At 36.8% G+C, this 21,550-nt stretch overlaps 1 protein-coding gene across 5 annotated transcripts in view; it reads left to right on the top strand.

Moving 5' to 3' along the window:
- The window catches only part of RABGAP1L (RAB GTPase activating protein 1 like), a 753,664-nt gene that overhangs the window by 54,003 nt on the left and 678,111 nt on the right, over positions 1 to 21,550 (top strand). For 2 of the 5 annotated variants that reach the window (XM_053909254.1, XM_019425340.2), the window contains exons 2-4: positions 12,366 to 12,546; positions 14,107 to 14,299; positions 20,151 to 20,361. In XM_053909254.1, the coding sequence (XP_053765229.1) occupies positions 12,409 to 12,546; positions 14,107 to 14,299; positions 20,151 to 20,361 (542 nt within the window). In that variant the 5' untranslated portion in view covers positions 12,366 to 12,408. The remainder of the gene's footprint in view (positions 1 to 12,365; positions 12,547 to 14,106; positions 14,300 to 20,150; positions 20,362 to 21,550) is intronic. The other 3 variants (XM_053909255.1, XM_053909257.1, XM_053909256.1) reach the window with 3 other exon arrangements.

Genomic DNA, 21,550 nt, shown 5'->3' with positions numbered 1-21,550 from the left:
GAGGGAGTGGAGAGAGAGAGAGTTAGTTTGAGGAAGGAGAAAAAGAGAACAAGAGGAGTAGCATGACTGATAATTTTGTCCAGAGTAACTAGAAGGGTGGAGTTGCCATCAACTGAGATGAGAAAATCTTCAGGAGGGTGGTGTGGAGTGAGGATAGGTGGGTTAGGGGCAAGGTTGGAAGTATGGTTTCTGAGTATGTTGAATTTGAAATGTCTCTTAGATATCCATTTGGAGGAGACTACTATGTAACTATGCTTGCCAAATAATGTGTTGAACATCAGCAACAACAGTGAATGCTTGTTAAAAAATTAACTGGAAGAATCTAGTTAATGGAGTGGCATTAGAACCTGGGGCTCTAATATTCCTGTCTCTGCCCTCAGTGTGCAGCAAGTGTACTGTGGCTTGTGATCCAAGATTCAAAGGCATGACAACTACCAAGATGGACATCAACATGCACATTCAACAACATGAGAAACTGTCAGATACTGGATTTCTGAGGACTTATTTTTTTTATCACACCTTGCCTATTTAAAACCTCAGAACACATTTAAAAACATCTGCTAGTAGGTGGGATAGTCAATAGAAATGGTTATGGAGTCATTGAATAACTTGTTCTTCTAACTGTATAAAGTATCTTCGGGTTTTGTTTGCCTCGTGAGAGTGCAAATTTGTAAAGTAGAAAAATCTAGTACTAGAACAGTTTTTACTTTGAATTATTTTTCCAATGAACAGGGACTTAGTTTATAGTTTCAATTTAGCAAGGACCCGCTTCCCTTTTGCTTTTGTAGATGCATGGCGTTATATAATAGAAACTCTTACGAAATGTTAGGTACATGTCAAAATATTTCCTAAATATTAAACTTCTTCAGATTATTCTGTGCCTTTGTGTTTGTTTTATTTGTGCAACACAGTTTGGAAGTCCTTTTTTTAGGATTTCAAAACTTTTTTTCATACTACTTAACTTTCCTCATAAGCACCCCATTGAATCATTTTACTGAAAAGATTAGAAAGTAGTCTGAAGTATAGTACCTCTTCTTTGTTATAAATTTACCAAATCAAGGAAGAAAATGCCTCTTCTTGAAACCTAGTTAACTTGAGGGATTTTCAAGAACTCTAATTCTTTTTTGTGGCTCACTAATTCTTGCAGAACTAGACAGAGATAAATGCGTAAAACATACAAACGTTCACACTGTATGCCAAGAAGCATTTGGGTTTTATGTATTTAAATTTCTTCTGAGGGTTAAAAGGTGTTAAGTCAGGCATATCTCAGAAACATTCAGTGTTATACTAAACCCAGAGGGCTCTGTGCTTCAAAGACAGAGATCAGATCTTTGTCTGTAGACTTAATAGGAAAAGAAAAACAATTAAAAAATATCACTTGACTTCTTTTCTTTAGTTGTGTTGGTGCAATGACTGAGGTGTCCTTCACTGCTGATCTTGTGTGGATCAAATCTCTTAGTCTTTCTCTTAACTGTAGGAACCAGGTCTGGTTGCCAAGTTCATGAAGTTTTGGTTGCTACCTTGATTCTCTCTGCTATACCCAACAAATTGGTAATTAGCATTTCCTCTGTTAGTGCCAGTTATTGTGGCGAAACACAGTAAACAAGAATTCACTTCTTTTTCCTCTTAATTCTGCTTGGTGTTATATTTTGGTATACTTTGATAGACTGTGTTATGTGAGAGCAGAAGAGACAATTGATTGGAATCAAATGTTTGTAATAGTGTAATAATTACCAGTCTTTGGAAAGGTAATATACTAGTAAATAGATTTCTCAGTTGAGGATTTCTACGTTTTGTTTCAGGCTCTGTAACTTGTTAGATTATTTAATTTCTCTGTGCTGTAGCTTTTTAAAGAAATATTTGTTCTTCAAATATTCAGAAGATAAATGATGTGTAGAAGCTAGAGCTTAGAGATCTTGGAGATTAACTAGTCCAATACCTTATTTTCAGATAAAGAAAACAAGTGTGTTCATAGAAGTGAGATGCCTTTTCTCATGGGTACATTGGGCCAGAAAGAACTGTGATATGTGCTTTATGCAGTATCATACAAGATACCAAGTGTTAGATGGTGACCCACATATCACAAAACTTCGGTTTTATTATATCAAGGGGGGATATAAGTATACAGTGGATACTTTAGTGATGAACTCTTCTGTCTTGTGATGATTTTTTTTCCCCCCTTGACCATATGCCTGTATCTGCTGGGCACAAAACTGATTATTAGTCTTAAGCCAAGTTTATGGGACTCTGAATTGTACAGACCTTGGTTTTCCAGGAAGTAAGTGACTATATAATTTTATCAACCTTACTCTTGAATAGATGGCATATATAATAATGGCAGAAAAGCCAAGAGAAAAATATAAAGTCAAATGCCATTAAAATTTTTGAGTATATTTTCAAAATATTTTTCATTTAGGGGCACCTGGGTGGCTCAGTCGGTTAAGCATCTGACTCTTGGTGTTTCAGCTCAGGTCATGATCTCATGGTTCGTGAGTTTGAGCCCTGTGCCGGGCTCTGCACTGACTGTGCAGAGCCTTCTTGGGATTCTTAACTTTTCCCTCTCTCTCTACCCCTCCCCCACTCATATTTGTGTTCTCTCTCTCTCTCTCTCTCTCTCTCCTTCTCAAAAATAAATAAATAGGGGCGCCTGGGTGGCGCAGTCGGTTAAGAGTCCGACTTCAGCCAGGTCACGATCTCGCGGTCTGTGAGTTCGAGCCCCGCGTCAGGCTCTGGGCTGATGGCTCGGAGCTTGGAGCCTGTTTCCGATTCTGTGTCTCCCTCTCTCTCTGCCCCTCCCCCGTTCATGCTCTGTCTCTCTCTGTCCCAAAAATAAATAAAAAACGTTGAAAAAAAAATTAAAAAAAAAAAAAATAAATAAATAAACTTAAAAAAAAAAATTGGGTGCCCGATGGTTCAGTTGGTTAAGCATCCGACTTCAGGGCAGGTCAAGATCTCATGGGCTGTGAGTTCAAGTCCCATGTTGGGCTCTGTGCTGACAGCTCAACACCTGGATCCTGCTTCAGATTCCATGTCTCCCTCTATCTGCCCCTCCTCTGCTCTCTCTGTCTCTTAAAATAAATAAACTTAAAAAAAACATTTTTTAAGGGGGTACCTGGGTGGCTCAGTTGGTTGGGCATCCGACTTTGGCTCAGGTCATGATCCAGTGGTTTGTGGGTTCAGGCCCCACATTGGGCTCTGTGCTGAGGGCTCAGAGCCTTGAGCCTGCTTCGGATTCTGTCTCCTTCTCTCTCTGTCCTTCCCCGGCTTGCACTCTTCCAACTAAGCCAGCCAGACACCCCTTTAAGTGAAGGCATTTAAAAACAGGTCAATGAATTAGTCAACCATTGCTGTGGCAATGCTACATAACAATGCTGAAATGTTTGCTGGCTTACAAAACAAATATTTAGGTTTTTAACTCATGGTTCTGTGGGTCTGGAGGGAGACTCTACCTCTTTCTGTGTATTGGATTCGGGTCTTTTTCACAAGTTGCATTTTGAGTCTTTTGGCTTCTTGGTCCACTATCATCATCAACATCTTCTTCCTTTTTTTTTTTTTTTTTAATTAAAAAAAATTTTTTTTTAAAGTTTGTTTATTTTGAGAGAGAGAGAGCACAGTCAGGGGAGGGCAGAGACAGAGGAAGAGAGAGAATCCCAAGCAGGCTGTGTGCCGCCAGCACAGAGCCCGATGTGGGGCTCGAGCCCACGAAACTGTGAGATCATGACCTGAGTCAAAATCAGGAGTCAGATGCCCAATTGACTGAGCCACCCAGGTGCCCCTCTATTGCCTTTTAAACCATCCTTTGTAAGTACCACTTGTATTCTTCTTTTCCTCTGGTAATTATTTCAAGTAAGTCATTTCTCCCCTTTTTTTCTTTCATCAGATCAAGTATACTGTTTATCTGGGGAATTGTCAACTTTTTATATACTATCTTCTTCATTCACCTAGATTTTTGTCCTTATATTTACTATATGAAACTTATTAAAATATATCTTTTATGTCTTTTTGCTTGCATATAATTATATTAGGACTTATTAGGTTTCATGTGACAGAAACTCAACTTAAACTAACTTATGGGGCGCCTGGGTGGCTCAGTTGGTGAAGTTTCTGACTTCGGCTCAGGTCATGATCTCACAGTTTGTGAGTTCAAGCCCCGTGTCGGGCTCTGTGCTGACATCTCGGAGCCTGGAGCCTGCTTTGGATTCTGTGTCTCCTTCTCTCTCTGCCCTTCTTTGACTTATGCTCTGTCTCTCTCAAAAATAAATAAACAAAAAAAAAAATTTAACTTATGCAGGGGTGCCTGGGTGGCTCAGTTGGTTAAGCGTCCGACTTCAGCTCAGGTCTAGATCTCTTGGTTTGTGAGTTTGAGTCCTGTGTCAGGCTCTGTGCTGACCGCTCAGAGCCTGGAGCCTGCTTCAGATTCTGTGTCTTCCCCTCTCTCTGCCACTCCCCGATTCACACTCTGTCTCTCAAAAATGAATAAATATTTAAAAAAAAATTATTAAACTAACTGATGGAAAAAGAATTTATTGAAAGGGATATTTCATAGAATTAAAGGAATAGTGGATTTACCAAGACTGAGGTTTGGAACAGATAGAGCTATACCTCAGGATTGTCTCAAACAAAATGGTAGGGACTCGACTAAGACTCTCCTGCTTGTCTGGCTTTAGGATATACTTATCTCTTTCATTGCATATTGACCTTCTTCATATGGGGGAAAACATGGCTACCAACAATTCTTAGTTTATCTAAAAAATTTCTGCTCTAAGACAGACAACTGTCATGATGAAGTCTTTGGTCACCAGTCCAAAAATCTTAGGAATTGGGTTAATTGGTCTAAGTAGTTTGGATTCAGTGCCCATCTTTGGAACTGTTTGGCCATGGTGTTGAGGTTTCTATAAAAAACATGAGATTTGAACAGAGGGAAGGCTTATTTTCAGAAAAAAAGGTCTTGAGATTATTGCTGGACAAAAAAAAAAAAAAAAAAAGGTATCCACTAAAGTAATGTGAATTACTAAGGCCCTTTTGTGCCCCTTTGTGCAGGAGTATACTTGCATACATCTATTCATGTTGGTGTGGCTCTTGCCTGAGAACTGGAATAATGGATGGACTGTTTAGTAAATAGGAACTATGGTAGTTTTTTTTTTTTTCCCCTCAAGACTGGATGGTTTTTTTTAAAGCACAGAATAATTATAGTTGGTAAATGTTGTTCCAGATTATTCTGTTTTCTTATTGTAAATTAAGACTATTTCGTGTTTCCAGTGTTGTAACAGGCCTACTATAGTCATTTGAATTCTCATGCCTAATAGAACTTGCAGCTTATCCTGTCCAATTTTGACTCACACTCATATATTCAGGGTTCTATTTTAGTTCAAGAGCTACTTGAAAATGAATAGGTGCAAACACATAATCTAAAAGCAAGAAGCTGGCTAACCACATTTGGCACAAAAAGAAATTGGACCATGTGCACCACGATTTTATACTTTTGAATGTGTTCAGTTATTTTGGGAAGAAGATAGCTTCCAGTTAGACTCTGCTAAATGTTGCTACACTGTTTCTAGTGTATATGTGAAAATTGTAGTTTTAGGCATCCAAGTGAGGTGTTAATTTAAAATATATTGCTCATTTCACAAAAATGATGTGGACTTAAAGCGAGAATTAAAAGCCATTTCACTGGGTAGAATTGGTAGAATTGCTATCGGTGTGGGGATAAGCGTGTGTTTAAGTGATTCAGTCAATCAAAAATATTTATTGAACTCCTTTGAGAAGGGAAAAAGGGGATGAATAGAAAAAACACACATCAGATTTTCTGTAGGACTGATAAGTTTCCTGTCCCTTATTCTCTTGTACCTTTAAAATGCCTAAAGAATAAAAATGTGTATGCCAACACTGTAGTTCCCAGTATTTTTTTTGGTCAGATTTTACAGTCTAACTTTTGGATTATAATAGGGTAGCCTTTTAACCAAATGCCTTTAAAAGTCGTTTTGCTTTTGTGCACTGTTCTGTTTTACATGCTGAGTTGAAATGGATGTATTAGTCTTGAGTTCATAGAACAGTGAGCTCCATATTATTTAAAAGACCCCTGCAAGTTTTCCAGCTGCTCTTTCTTTTGACTGGAAGAAATAATAGTAGATTGCCATAAAGAGAAAGTAACATTAGCATATTAGCATATTGCTTCATAGTAGTAGATTTAATAAATTATGTTTTGAATTGACTTGTGAAATGGAATTCTTCAGCACATCACATGGAATGAGAATCTTAAGATTAAGTGACTTTAGAATTCATTCAGTCCAACTTCCTATCTGATGCGGGAGTCCATTCTGCTACATCCAAGATAATTGACTTGTTTATTAAGCAGATATTTTTTGAGCCCATGTTATCTGTATTGGCACTGTGCTGGGGATGTGTTGGTGAGTAAAATAAAGATAGACATGGTCCCTGCATGTCCCCTAACAACTTGTAGTTGAGTGCTCAGTTGATCATTCAGTCTTAGCAGGTAGGGAAAAATTGACATGTTGACAATATTGAGCTTCTAATCCATGAACATTGAGTATCTCTTAATTTATTTAGATCTTTTAAATTTCTTTCATAAGTGTTTTATAGATTTATTACTTATAGATCTTATATGTATCTTGTTAAGTTTATACCTAAGTATTTCATCTTTTTGTGATATGGTAAATGGTACTGCTTTTTTAAAACTTCAGTTCCAATTGTTCATTGTATGTAGGGAAGAAATCGACATTTGTTTACCTTGTATCCTGTGACCTTCCTGTACTTATTTGTTGTAGGAAGTTGTTTTTGTTCTTGTAGATTCTTTGGGATTTTCTACATAGATAATTATGTAATCTGTGAATAGAGACTGTTTCATTCTTCCTTTATGATCTCTATACTTTTGTTTCTTATGGTGTTGAATCAGAGTCGTGAGAGAGGGCATCCTTGTGTTGTTCCAAGTCTTAAGGGGAAAGTGCCCAGTTTCATAATTAAGTATGTTAGCTGTAGGTTTTTTGTAGATACTCTTAGTCAAGTTGAGGAAGTTTCATCAATCGCTAGGTTGCTGAGAGTTTTTATTTTGATCATGAATGAGTGTTGGATTTTGTCAAATGCATTTTGTGTGTAACTGACATGATCATGATTTTTCTTTAGCTTATTTTGATATGTTTTATTACATTGATTAATTTTTGAATGTTGTCAGTCTTACCTTGGGTGTAATTCTTTTTACATATTGTTGAATATAATTTTATAATATTTTGTGGGGCAGAGAGGGTGACACAGAATCCGAAGCAGGCTTCAGGCTCTGAGTTGTCAGCACAGAGCCTGATGCCAGGCTTGAACTCAAGAACTGTGAGGTTATGACCTGAGCTGAAGTTGGACACTTAACCCACTGAACCATCCAGGTGCTCCTGAAATATTTTAAAGTGTTGGCTTTGCATTCTCAGATTTTTGTATTTGTGTGCAAGTGTGCAAATTTAGTAAACATCTGCATTGAGGTTCAAAGAAATGGAAATGTTCAACCAAATAAAGTAGCATTGGGCAAACTTCTAAAAGTATTCTTAAGGCCCTTGGAGGCAGGGTTTTATGCTTGTAATGAGAGCTGACTTAATTCTGAGGAACATGAGAAATTCTGGGCTGTTTTGAAGAGATCACAAAATTACTTTTGGTAAACTAATAGTTTTCTTGTTAGCCTGGCAGAATATCTAACATTTTCTTGGGCTAAAGAAAACCTCTTAAAAATGGACATCTTATTTGAATTGTATAGCCATTAGTATTCATTAACATGCTGATTTATTTATTTATTAAAAATTTTTTTAAAATGTTTTATTTTTGAGAGAGAGGGAGAGAGAGCGCGCGAGCATTAGTGGGGGAGGGGCAGAGAGAGAAGGAGACACAGAATCCAAAGCAGGCTCCAGGTTCTGATCTGTCAGCACAGAGCCTGACACGGGGTTTGAACTTGCAGACTGTGAGATCATGATCAGAGCCGAAGTCAGCTGCTTAGCTCACTGAGCCACCCAGGCGCCCTTAGCATGCTGATTTAGAGTTAATGGCCAGGGTAGATATTTATCACTTACACAAAAAGAAATTTTTTCTTTCTTTTTTTTTTTTTTTTTTTGAGAGAGAGAGCGCACGTGTGCGTGTTAGTAGGGTAAAGGGGCAGAGGTAGAGAATCTCAAGCAGGCTCCATGCTCACCAGGGAGCCCAGCACGGGGCCAGATCCCACCACCCTGGGATCATGACCTAAGCTGACTGAAATCGAGAGTCGGACACTCAACTGAGTGAGCCACCCAGATGCCCCAAAGAAGAATGTCTTGGGAGAAGACATAACTTTTTTTTTTTTTTTTTTTTTTTTTTTTATTTATTTTTGGGACAGAGAGAGACAGAGCATGAACGGGGGAGGGGCAGAGAGAGAGGGAGACACAGAATCAGAAACAGGCTCCAGGCTCCGAGCCATCAGCCCAGAGCCTGACGCGGGGCTCGAACTCACAGACCGCGAGATCGTGACCTGGCTGAAGTCGGACGCTTAACCGACTGCGCCACCCAGGCGCCCCAACTTTTGATGGAGAGAGCAGAGGTGTGGAGAAGGTTCATTGTTATGTAGTGACAGATACCAACCCTCAGTCTCTAGGAATAGGTGAGGAAACTTCAAGAGACAGTATAATGTAGTGGTTCAGAGCATGTTCTTTGAAGTCTGAATACCTGGTTTGAATCTTGGCTCTGCATTTGTTTTTTGTGAGAACTTTAGCCTGATTGGTGCTTTTAACAACAAATTGTTCGACGCATTTATTGAATATCTACTATGTACTAGCTGCTACACTAGGCATATGATATTCTCAGGTAAATGAAAGAGTTGGAATTTGGGTTTATTTAGATAGCTTTAGCATCAGGGGGGTGGCCTCAGGCTTCCCCGCCTTCTTTTCTATATCTCATCTTATCCTGCTCTCACCCATGCTCACTGTGATCTAGCTATTATGGCCTCCTTTCTCATAAGCCTTTTCTCATATCTGGGCTTTTTGTATTTGTTGTTTCTTCTACTTGAAGTTCTTTTCCCCTAGGTCTTTCCATGGCTTACTCATTCTTATTAAGCCCAAACGTCAACTGGGTCCATATTGCCTCCTGTCTTCTCATTACCTTTCATAGTATATATTCCAGTACGTGATCTTGACTTATTTTTTTCTATGTTATTTCTTTCTTCCATAAGAATGTTAGCTCTAGGAAGACTGGAACTAAATTGGTCTTATCATTTAGTCTCCAGGTCCCATGATTGTTTCTAGTGCATCGTAGAGACTCATTAAATATTTGTTGAATGGATGAATGAAAGCTGATACCTTAGGAGTCAGCCATATGAAAGGAGGCAAGAGCTAAGACCCTATAGTGTAAAAGAACTTTCGGTAATTAAAGAGCTGTAATGGTAAAGTGACAGAAGGAAAGGTGTGTTGGGCTTTGTAAGTCCTAGCATAATTTGGATTTTATTTGAATTTTAGTGAAAAGATTAAAAAAATTTTTTTTAAGTTTATTCATTTTGTGAGAGGGTTAGAGACAGCGTGAGTGGGGGAGGGGCAGAGAGAGAGGGAGGGAGAGAATCCCAAGCAGGCTCTGCGCTGCCAGTGCAGAGCCCAATGTGAGGCTGGAACCCATGAGACCGAGAGATCATGACCTGAGTGGAAACCAGGCTTAACTGACTGGGCCACCTAGGCGCCTCAGTGAAAACATTTTAGAGTAGAGTTCTAATGTAATCTAATTTATTTTCTGAAAGATTTCTTTGGCATCTCTGTGAAGAATAGATTAGGGGAAGAGAGGACTGGAAGTAGGACTTGGGTTAGGAGACTTTTTTAGTAGATGAGAACATTGCCTGGATTAGGTTGATAAAAATGTCCATGAAGAAATGGGATAGATGTGGGATTTATTTTGGAAGTGGGGCTAACATGACATGCTTATGGGAGGAATGAAGAAGTAGAGATGAATTAAGAATGATATCCAAATTACTTATTTGAGCAACTTGGTAGAAAGTGGTGTTATTAACTGAAATGGGAAATCTGAATGAGAAATTTGGAGGAGATGTTAGGAATTACATTTGGGTCACATTTAAGTTATTGATAAGAATTCCACATGGAAATATAAAGTAGAAAGTTGGGGGGCGCTTGGGTGGGTCAGTCGGTTAAGCATCTGACTTTGGCTCAGGTCATGATCTCACAGTTTGTGAGTTCAAGCCCCACGTCCGGCTCTGTGCTGACAGCTCAGAGCCTGGAGTCTGCTTCAGATTCTGTTTCTCTCTCTCTCTCTCTCTGCCCCTTCCTTGCTTATTCTCTCTCTCTCTCTCTCTCTCTCTCTCTCTCTCTCTCTCTCTCTCTCAAAAAAAAAAAAAAAAAAAAGTTGGATTCCAAATGAAGAATTTAGAGGACATTTGGGTTGGGAGAGAAATTTGGGAGACTATTAGGTATAGATGGTATTTAAATACATGGCAATGAGAGATACTGCTTAGAGAGATGTGTGTGGCAAGGAGTCACAAGTTCAGAACTTGAACTTGGGGAATTTCCAGCATTTAGATGTTAAGTTGAGGAGTGGCAGCTTGGGCTTGAAGAAGGCTTGGCCACAGAAAGAATATCTGGAATGTGTAGCGTCTTGGTAATCAAAGATTCTTGGGGCAGCCTGGAAGGGCAAAGACGTGGCCTCTAACACATACTGTTTTCAGAAACATTTACTTGCAAAATGAAAAATCTTTAGAGGACAGAAAAATGTGCTTGAAGGATTTAACATTTAAAAGGAAGGATATTCACATGTCCAACAGAATGAAATGATGGCTAGCTAATTACACTATCCTAGAATAGTTACTCTTTATTTGAAAGTTACTGGGAATTTTGAGTTTCAATGAAGATGGAAGTAATTATTAAAGTGTAACTGGAAGCTGAGAATAAATCTTTTTTTTTTTTTTTTTTCTTTTTTTTGCCAAGAATAATGGTGTTAGTGTCACCTAAAGGCAAAATGAGATATTGCAGCCATATTTATGTGGGGCAGAGAACAGAATAACTTAATTGGAACGAGAAAAAGAACAATTCTGGGCAATTTTAAGGCACGCATCAGCAGACTTAGAGAGTCCTGTGTTCTTTAGCCCCAGTTTACTTGTTCTACCCCTCTATCACATTACCCCTTTGGTCACTGAGAAGATTAATACACCGTTCTCTTTTGTCTTTTACATTTCAGCTCAGATATTTCCCTGAGTTCTTTCCTACCACCTTACTTAAAGTTGTCCCTATGCTTTTTGTAGCTAGTCATTGTTACAATGACATATTTTATCTTCTTCATAGCCTTTAGAGTGATTTGGAATTACATTTGCTTACTTGCTTGATTTCTTACTGGATGTAAGCTCCAGGAGAGCAGGCAACTTGTCTGCCTTAGTCACTCCTATAACCCTAATGCTGAGTACTGTGTTTGTTATGTAGCACACAGGTTCAGTTAAATTAGCAGTGTGAATATTTGAACTTCTGGAAGTGATAGACATTGTTGAGTTTCTGTGGTGTACAGATCTATCCAGAAAGCAGAATTACACTGTATTTACACTGTTTGTCATATGAATGCAATGTGAAAGACTTGGCCTTTTCCCCACCCCCTTGTGCTGATAAGTGGTAGTGTGTCTGGAAAAGAAAAGATACATGGCTTAGTGTATTGAATTCTTTTTTTTTTAATTTTTCTTTATTTTTGGGAGAGCGCAAGTAGGGGAGGGGCAGAGAGAGGGGGACCAAGGATCTGAAGTGGGCTCTGCACTAGCAGGCTGATAGCAGCAAGCCGAGCCCATACAGGCTTGATACCACAATTGCGAAATCATGACCTGAGCTGAAGTCAGATGTTCAACTGACTGAGCCACCCAGGTGCCCCTGGGTGTTGAATTCTTATTAATTAGTCAACTTACGTGACACAAAGATATTTTAAGGTACAATACTTTTAGGAGATATGTTTTTGTAAACATTTGGATTTAATTATAAAGTAATTTCAGTGACTTTGTGTATGAATTTGGTTTCTAGTATCATGCTTAATTATTTCCTCTATTAAAAAAGAACAAAAATAGTATTTCTAGGAGAAATGAATCAAGCAGTGGTAAATCTGTTTAGTTGAGATATGGGCGGGTTTGTGTTGTTTTTCAGGGCACAATATGGTTCTTTTAGTCTGGGAATTCAGGGTGAAGGGAGTACATTTGCATTATGTGGCCCAGTCCAAGAAGGTAGCCTCCCTAGTTTTGAGATAATTATCTAGCCAACAGAATTCTTTTTCATGTGAACCATTTTTAAAGGCTGAGTATTGATCATGTTCTTATTCATGCTGTTTGTTTTGTTTTGTTTTGTTTTGTTTTTGTTTTTGTTTTTGTTTTTAAATCTCTGTAGTTTTGACCAGGTGGATGTGGGAAGAGAAGTTTGTAGAATTGAAATGGAGGTCAGAGCTTCATTACAGAAGGTTAGTGGGTCATCAGATTCTGTGGCTACACTGAACAGTGAAGAATTTGTTTTGGTTTCTCAGCATGCAGATGATACGTCTACAAAAGATGATGAAAAACCTGAACTGAAGGTATTTCTTTCTTTCTTGCTTTTGTTTATTTACAGATGATGCTATTTTAAATTATTATTTTTTTAATGAGGTGAGACTGATCTTGAGAGATGTGTAAAATACGAAGGTTTTTCTCAAATACTGACCTTGAATAACATCAGTCTTTGATTTATGCAGAAGCTAATTATTTGGTTTGTGTATTTTTAAAGTTTTTTGCTTTTGGTTCTTTATTTTTTAATTCGTAATTTTAGGAAGAAGGAATAGAAAGGAAAATAGAAAGAAAAGGATAATTGGGGAATTTGCCTTAAATTTATATAAGATTTAACCATTATCTGGATATTTTTGTCTCTCTTGCTGCTGGATTTTTAAAGTTAATTACATAAATAGTTATGTTTTATTTGTACTTAAGAAACAACTGTATGGTTTTTATGTTTTAAATCAGCTGGTAGCATTCTAGTATATGATTGAATAGGTGGCTTGTCTGAATTAAAAAAAAAATTTAATGTTTATTTTTGAGAGAGAGAGTGGGGGAGGGGACAGAGAGAGGGGGAGACAGGATCTGAAGCTCGGGGCTGACAGGAGGGAGCCCCATGAGGGGTTTGAGATCGTGACCCGAGCTGAAGTTGGGTGCTTAACTGACTGAGCGACCCAAGTGCCCCTTGCCTGAATATTTTTAAAGTATATGTCTTACATTTTTAGCAATTGAGTTTTTATTTGAATGTGACCCGTTTTCAAATTTTTGTTGTCTTTCCTAACTCAAAGAAAAAGAATCAAACAAACCCAGGTATACATGCATGAGAATTGCATAAACACCCTCTAGAAACAGGAGTAGAGAAATTAGTCTGATATGCTACATACTGTTTGACTTTTATTTAGTATTAACTATGGCATCAAAAGTATATATGAATCTAATAAAATTTTATAGAAATTATAGTATTAAATACCCATTTTACATTATGCTGAGTATATATAGTTTTATAAGTGTTTTAGAATAGTGGTTTTATTTAAATTTAAGTAATATGTATTTAAATAAATGGCTTTAAATGTATTTAAATATTTGCATTGAAAAATAAATATCTGCATTTTACTTAGTGTGTTTAATTTAAGACCTTTATTAGGCTTTTGATCTCACCTGCTTTTAAGAGAAGGATGAGTCAACTTAAATGTAAAAAAAATTACCAAGCAAGCAAAATTCGTAAAGAAATCACAAATACGTTTATGCTATGATAACAAGAAATATGGCCTTTTGAATAACAGTCACAGTAGACAGTGTCCACTTAAACTTACCTGTTTTTCCCTTTAAAACACATAAATTTAAGATTACCTGGTTTTTAGAATGTGTTCTTAAGGAAAAGAAGAAAAAGAAAGAAAAATCTCTGTAAATTAGATCTTAGATCAGATACAGTTAGGTACAAGTGTATAAATTCTTGGTATTCAGTAACTTAGATTTAAATTTAAAATTTCAATTGTTTTAATTTCTTCTAGAAACAAAATATTAGAAATAGAAATAAAAGATTAGAAACCTTGAAAAGTCCAGAACCATAATATGATTGAAACAGAATCATCTTGCTTTGTCTATAGATTGTTTCTAATGGTGATGAACAGTTGGAAAAAGCCATGGAAGAGATTCTGAGAGATTCTGAGAAAGGGCAAAGCAGTCCTCTTGCTGATTGTCAGAGTTCCAGTGAGAGTTCAGACCATTCATTTGGAGATGTTTCAGCCAGCCGAACAAATAAGCCATCTCTTCAGTTAATTTTGGATCCATCGAATACAGGTACTGCATTGAACTTTTATTTTTTTTTTTAAAAATTTTTTTTTTTTTTTTCAACGTTTTTTTTTTTATTTATTTTTGGGACAGAGAGAGACAGAGCATGAACGGGGGAGGGGCAGAGAGAGAGGGAGACACAGAATCGGAAACAGGCTCCAGGCTCCGAGCCATCAGCCCAGAGCCTGACGCGGGGCTCGAACTCACGGACCGCGAGATCGTGACCTGGCTGAAGTCGGACGCTTAACCGACTGCGCCACCCAGGCGCCCCTGCATTGAACTTTTAGACATCATAAAAGAAATGGGATAAAGTGATCCTGAAAATTTTAAGATGAAAATTAAAAAAAATCCTATTAGCTTTGTTTTCTAAGATCAGGGCCACCAAGTTTTTGGTTCTGCTTAAGAGTTCCCACTTTGGTTCTTAATGGTTTTTTTTGTTTCTCTACCTGTAAAATCAATGTCAATGTTATTTGAGAACAGGCACTATGTCTGAGTCTTCATTTTATTCCTGGTACTTGGCACATATTAGGCACTCAGTAAATACTTGGGTATCAGGAAATAGTGTAATGGGCACAGTGTTTCATATAATGTGCCTTTTTACTCAGTTTGGTTATTTAAAATTATCATTTGTGAAAATTCTAAGTAAAATAGCATATCAATTACATCAGTGTATTTGATAAGTGTATTGGGGTGCATGTGCTTCTTTGAATCAGCATTTTGTATCCTTTGGATAAATACCTAGTAGTGCAATTAAGCAATAGCCAAATTATGGAAGCACCCCAAATGCCCATTGACTGATGAATGGATAAAGAAGATGTGGTATATATACATAATGGAATACTATTAGGTGATGTAAAAGAATGAAATCTTGCCATTTGCAACAACATGGATGGAACTAGAGTATACTGTGGTAAGTGAAATAAGTCAGAGAAAGATAAATATCATATGATTTTACTCGTGGAATTTGAGAGACACAATAGCTGAACATAGGGAAAGGGAAGGAAAAATAAGGTAAAAACAGAGACAGAGGCAAACATAAGAGACTCTTAAATACAGAGAACAAATGAGGGTTGCTGTAAAGGAAGTGAGTACGGGGATGAGTGAATGGGTGAGGGGCATGAAGGAGGGCACTTTTTGGGATGAGCACTGGGTGTCATGTGTAAGAGATGAATCACAGAGTTCTACCCCTGGAGCCAAGACTATACTGTATGTTAACTAACTTGAATTTAAATAAAAAAAATACACCGTGATAAAAATATAAATGCATCCATGATTGAGTAGGATTTGTAGTAGAAATATCAGCTTATAATGCAAAATGGTTTTGGGTACAAGAAAAGCCGAACAAAAACCAAAGCCGCTTTCTATAGTTGGTTTAAATACTAGAGGCTCTGATTGTGGTTTTTTTGTAAACTTCTCAGCTTTTATCATCTCTTTTGTCACCTTTCTCTCCAACTGGCTTCCTTTATGGTCATAAAGTAGTTAGCAGAAATTGGTAAGTAAGGCCAGGCAATTTGTTGATGGCTGGTGGCGGAGACAAAGGCTCTCTTCTTTACCTATTGAACAAAAGTTGTGAGTTTCACTCAGTTGAACCATTTTATAGTAGTTAGGGAATCACATGAACTAGTAGGCCTTGGTTACATTCAAATCCCTCGATAAGTCACACTGACAGTCAAGATGAGATTATCTTGATTGGCTTAGAACCAGTGATCCATTTCTGAATGTTGGTGTGGTGTAAGTATAGATACAGGCCAGAGTGGTACACAGTGTGGCTATGATGGCCCTAAATTACATTGTACACAAAATTTATTCCTAGTGAATCAAATATTGAAATGTGAAAAATAAACCTATAAGAAGAAAATATTGGAGACTATTTTGTGATTGGGTAGGAAAAGCCATGTCATAAAATATAGTTTTATTTTAATACACAAAAACCTAAATCTTCTGAAAGAGAATGGTACCATAATAAATGGTTTTTTTTTTTTTTTTTTTTTGCTTTGACCTGCATTAACTAAATTGTTAGATAACACATTTTAACACTAAAAAAGAAAGACACTCATATATCATAATCATGGGGTTTCCTCCAAATGGACCATTAATGTTAGGCACCCCAAATTGCAAGTTTTTGTGTTTTTTTTTTTTTTTTAACCTGTCCCACTGATACATCCTCAACCATTTTATATAATACATACAGCTTAATGACAGGGTAGGAGAAGATATTTATAATGTGTTGGGGGTCTTTAATAAAACCCTCTGATTTGGTGACTCACTATGAATACTTCTAGGTCTCAACATATAGTCATACAGCTAGAAGTAAGAACAAGAGAATTTAAGGTAAACATTTATGTATTTTAATTAAAAATGTAGGATTGGAAATAAACCTTAAAAAGCATTAATTTTTATTCTTGATGAAGGGAACATGAAAGATGATACTACTTATTATGCTTTGCTTTGCTTTACCTTTTGAATTTCTTAAATCTCTCTACCCCTTCCAAAAAACCTAAAGCATACTGATATCACATTTATATAATTATTTTTTGGTTAATATATTAATCAAAAGGAAGGAATACCTTTTATCTGCTAATGTAGCTGTGATGAGTTGTTGGAATTTTAATTATTCTTTACAGTGGCTTATGATTCTTAGTTCTGAGTATATTTGATAGGGACCACGTATTGTGTGCTCTTTTTGTGTTCTCAACACCCCTTACACTAAATACATTTTTAGAAAGATCTCAGTGGATAAGAAGAAATTTCCTTTGCTTTACAAGTAAGTTTTTAGTATTCTTTTCTAGTTACATATTTTTAGTTTTTATTTTCAATAAAGAGACATGTTATGCTCTGAATGTTCTTCTCCTCAGAATCCATGTTGAAATTCTAACCCTCAAGGCGATGATATTAGGAGGTAGGGAAGTGATTAGGGTCATGAGAGTGGAACCCTCATGATTGGGCTTAGTGCCCTTATGAAAGAGACCCCAGAAAGCTAGCTTGTCCCTTCCGCCTCTGAGGACACAGTGAAAAGATGCTGTCTGTGACCCAGAAAGTGGGCTCCCACCAGATGCCAAGTCTGCCAGTACCTTGATCCTGGTCCTCCTGGCATCTAGAACTGTGAGAAGTAAATGTCTACTGTTTATAAACCACCCAGTCTGTGGTAGTTTGTTATAGCAGCCTGAACAGACTAAGATGAGACATTTCAGCTGCCTTTTCCTAGCTGCAGTCAACACAGTTTTTGCTTACAGAATTACTGTGGTTGGTTTAAAATGACACATAACTTCAGTGGCAAGGAACTGTATCTAGAAAGTATCTAGATTTAAATGGCCTAGAGTGAATATTAAAGGTATGTTGTTTTTCAGTTATAAAACCAGATAGATGAAAGCTTTTGTTTCAATATCATGATAACTTGTTGGTTTTTGTCATGTGATGATCTTATATACTGGCTGCTTGGATGCAAACCTAATAGGAAATCTTTGCTAGTTAAAATTTTTTTTAATGTTTTATTTTTGAGAGAGGGAGAGAGAGAGCGAAGTGAGAGAGTGAGCATGAGTGGGGGAGGGGCAGAGAGAGAGGGAGACAAAGAATCTGAAGCAGGCTCCAGGTTCTGAGCTCTCAGCACAAAGCCTGATGTGGGGCTGAACCCATGAACGGTGTGATCATGATCTGTGCGAAGTTGGCTGCTTAAACCAACTGACCACCCAGGTGCCCCAACAGGTCTAGGTTTTAATGATATACCACTTCTTGTATACTGTGAAGATCTTCCATTTCTTTTCTTGCAGACTTTATGCTTTTGTTGTCATTCATTTTGCTTGCACATGTTATAAATTCTACAAAATGCTAATTTTTACACCCCCCCCCCTTTTTTTTTTTTTTAACACAAGGGAGGCTTACTGAATACATCTCAAGGGAGCAGCAGGCAGGACAGTGAAGGGGAGAGTATCTAATTTTTACTTTGAATAATCTGTTATATTTTAAAGAAGTTAAAAAGCAAAGAAGTCTTGCCCTCATGTTTTTAACTTCTGAGGCTCTTCAGTTTTCCTCTAGTATCATTATTCTTTATCCCAAGGAACTTTTTAATATTTTTTTCTTCTGTAATTTAGAATCTGCTGTTATAGCCACCCAGGGAATATTTCATTTCAGATCTTGCATTTTTTAGCTTTGGAATTCCTTTTGGTCTTTTGTCTTTCATTTTTCTGTCTATTTTGTTAGGTGTTTTTCTTTACATCCTGTATCATATTTATAATAGTTATTTAAAGGCCTTGTCTGCTTATTTTGCCTTTTTTATTGGATCAATTTCTGTACTGTTTTTCTCTACTTGGGGTTTACACAGTTATATGAATCTGAATTATACAGTATTATACAATACTGTAGTACAATAGTACTGTATTATAGTACTATACTTGTACTATAGTACAATACTTGTACTATAGTACAAGTACAGTATCATACAATACTGTAGTACAATTAGTACAATATTTTTTTCAGAAAGCTTTCTGTCCCTTTTTTTGTTTTTTGTTTTTTGTTTTTTTTTTGGTATGACTCCCACTATACGTAAGTTAGACCATATGAACTACTTTATCTGTCATGTTCATCAATTACTGGAATATGATTTAATCATAGGATCTTGCAAATAATTGTTTCATGAGTGCTTGCTAAATTAACAAAAAATTCACAGAATAATAAGTCTAGTAAACATATTAGCATCCAGCTTTAACATGTGTTTGTGTTTTTTAATTTATCCCTTTTGAAATACAGCACGTTGAACGGATTCAAAAGGGGGAAAAACATGTTTCAGTGATTGAAGAACATGGTAGATGAAATAAATCATTTTGAATGGCTTTAGTTTCTCAATAGAAGAAAAGTAGGCAATGAGGTTGCATGTTTCAGTATGATATTTGGGAGCTGGAGTGGGGAGGTTGGGAATGGCTTTTGTGAATTATTTATTAAAGTCCTATAGGTGGAATTCTGGTAATGAGGATTTGAGCATGGTGCAAAGATCTAGTTTGGGTGAGACAGGCATGCTTAATTTTGTGTAAAATGGATATGGGTAATGGGAAAAAGTAGAGACTAGCTGAATATGGGTTTTAGGTGTGGATGGAAAGAGTGGCAGTTTAATAGTTTAAGAGGTTTAAGTTTAAGAGGGAGTTTAATAGTGTCTGATACATGCAGATACTCTGACCACCGTTGGGCCTTTGCTGCAAGCTGTGCTTAGAATTGAAGAGAACGACTTTATTTTATTTACTTTTTTAAGAAACTCATCAATGGGGAGGGGAGAATTGAGGGAAGCAATCATAGGATCATTATTTTGATGAAGCAGTTTCCATTGGAATACTTGCATAGTTCATAGAAGCCAGCAAGCTAGGAAGGGTCAAACATGGGGCTTGCTTTGTTATTGGTATGAGATGTGTCCTCTTAATATTGCTTACCTTTGCTTTGGAAGTTAGGCTTCTTAATAAATTGGGTGCCATGCAGGACCATTACAGCCAAGACAAACTTATAACTGATTTTAGCTTTATTTAATCCTCATTAATTTTAGGCTACTTCACACTGCCTTTAGTGTAGTTTTTTTTTTTTTTTCTTTCTTGTTCTATATCATTTGAACTCTGCTTTTGATTTTTTAAAATAAAAATTTTAAATTTCTTTCTTTTTCTCTAAAAAAAGTTGTAGCTAAGTAAGTTAATACTTTGAGAGACTTGAAAGTACAAAAATTCCATAACTCTGATTTCAGATGTAGGATAAACATCAAAAGAAGTGAAAACACAGACCTAAATTTTGTTTGCAATTTTTCATTTGTTTGTGGGCAGTAGGTGAAATTATACTGTGAAGTTTTTCATTAACCTTTTGAGTGTGTGTGTGTGTGTGTTTTCTTCAGAAATTTCTACACCCAGGCCATCTTCTCTAAGTGGATTACCTGAAGAAGATAGTGTTTTATTTAACAAACTGACCTACTTGGGATGTATGAAGGTTTCTTCCCCACGTAATGAAGTGGAGGCTTTACGGGCAATGGCAACTATGAAATCTTCGAGTCAGCACCCCTTTCCTGTTACTCTTTATGTGCCAAATGTTCCAGAAGGTTCTGTGAGGTAAGCTCTAGTCTTTTTTAAATTCCCCTAGACATGCATGAAATTTTTTGTGTGGTAGTGATGATGTTAACGTCATAAATCAGGCCTAGGCCTTACTGTGAATTTACTTTTACTCTGTAGACATGAAAAGTAAATATGTTTAGGATTACACCATGTTGCTTGTTTACAAGAGGCTTTTACAAAATTATGCTTAGAGTATTATGAATGGAAATAGAACTTTAAAAATACCTATAATTTGTGTTTCTTTATTTGGAAGGAATGTAAAAACCTGCCTTCGTCTTGTCATGTAACTGTGGTTCAAAAACCACAGAGTTTTTGTGAAGCCGCATTTCTTATACTTTTTACATCAGACTAGGAAGAAGCAAAATGGCTTTTTCTCTTATGCTTAAGTAGGAATAAGGATTAAATATAAATCAGATAATGTTGTTCTACACTCAGTGGCCTCCAGTCACACTTGTGATTATATTCAAAATCCTTACCATGTCTGGCCACTGATAAACTACTGCTTTGACCTGGTTTTTTACCTCTCTCATCTCTCCTTACCTCCTTTCTCTTTTGCTTTCTCACTATGTTCACTCACTACATTCTGGTCATGGTAGCTTCTTTGTTCTTTCTCAAACACTGTCATGATTCCTACCTCAGGACCTTTGCATATTCTTTTTCCTTTGCCTAAACAATCTTTTCTTGGTTTCCCAGTGGCTTTTTTTTTTTTTTAAACTTCTTTACAGTTTCATCTCAAACATCTTATCAAAAGAAGCCGCCTTTGATTGGATTATGTAACTATTCGTCTTTTCCCCCTTATTGGGCCCCCCCCCTTTTTTTTTTTTTCCTTCATAGCACTTTCTCTGACTTGGTATTGTACATACATTTGTTTCTTGGTTTATCATCTAACTTCCTCACTGGAATATAAGGTCCATACAAGGAGATTACTTGTATTTTTCTCTGCTTTAACTTTGGTGTCTCGAGCAGTATCTGGTTCATAGCAGGTTTTCAGGAAATGTTTGCTGAATAAACAAATAAAATGAAAGTCTTAGGAATTAGGTTGAATGTATCATGAACCTGTAATATTCTCAGAAATCCAGTTTAATCTTTTTTCAAACTCTTCCTGAAATGCGTCATTCTTTTAAGGTTTAGAATGTGAAAAAGTGAAGGGGCGCCTGGGTGGTTCAGTTGGTTGAGTGTCCGACTT

This window comes from Panthera pardus, unplaced genomic scaffold, assembly GCF_024362965.1.
Source record: "Panthera pardus isolate Hobbes unplaced genomic scaffold, ASM2436296v1 HiC_scaffold_21, whole genome shotgun sequence".
In the NCBI taxonomy this organism is placed as follows: Eukaryota; Metazoa; Chordata; class Mammalia; order Carnivora; family Felidae; genus Panthera; species Panthera pardus.
Note: the sequence above shows the minus strand (reverse complement) of the source record. Positions and strands in the feature narration are given on the sequence as shown.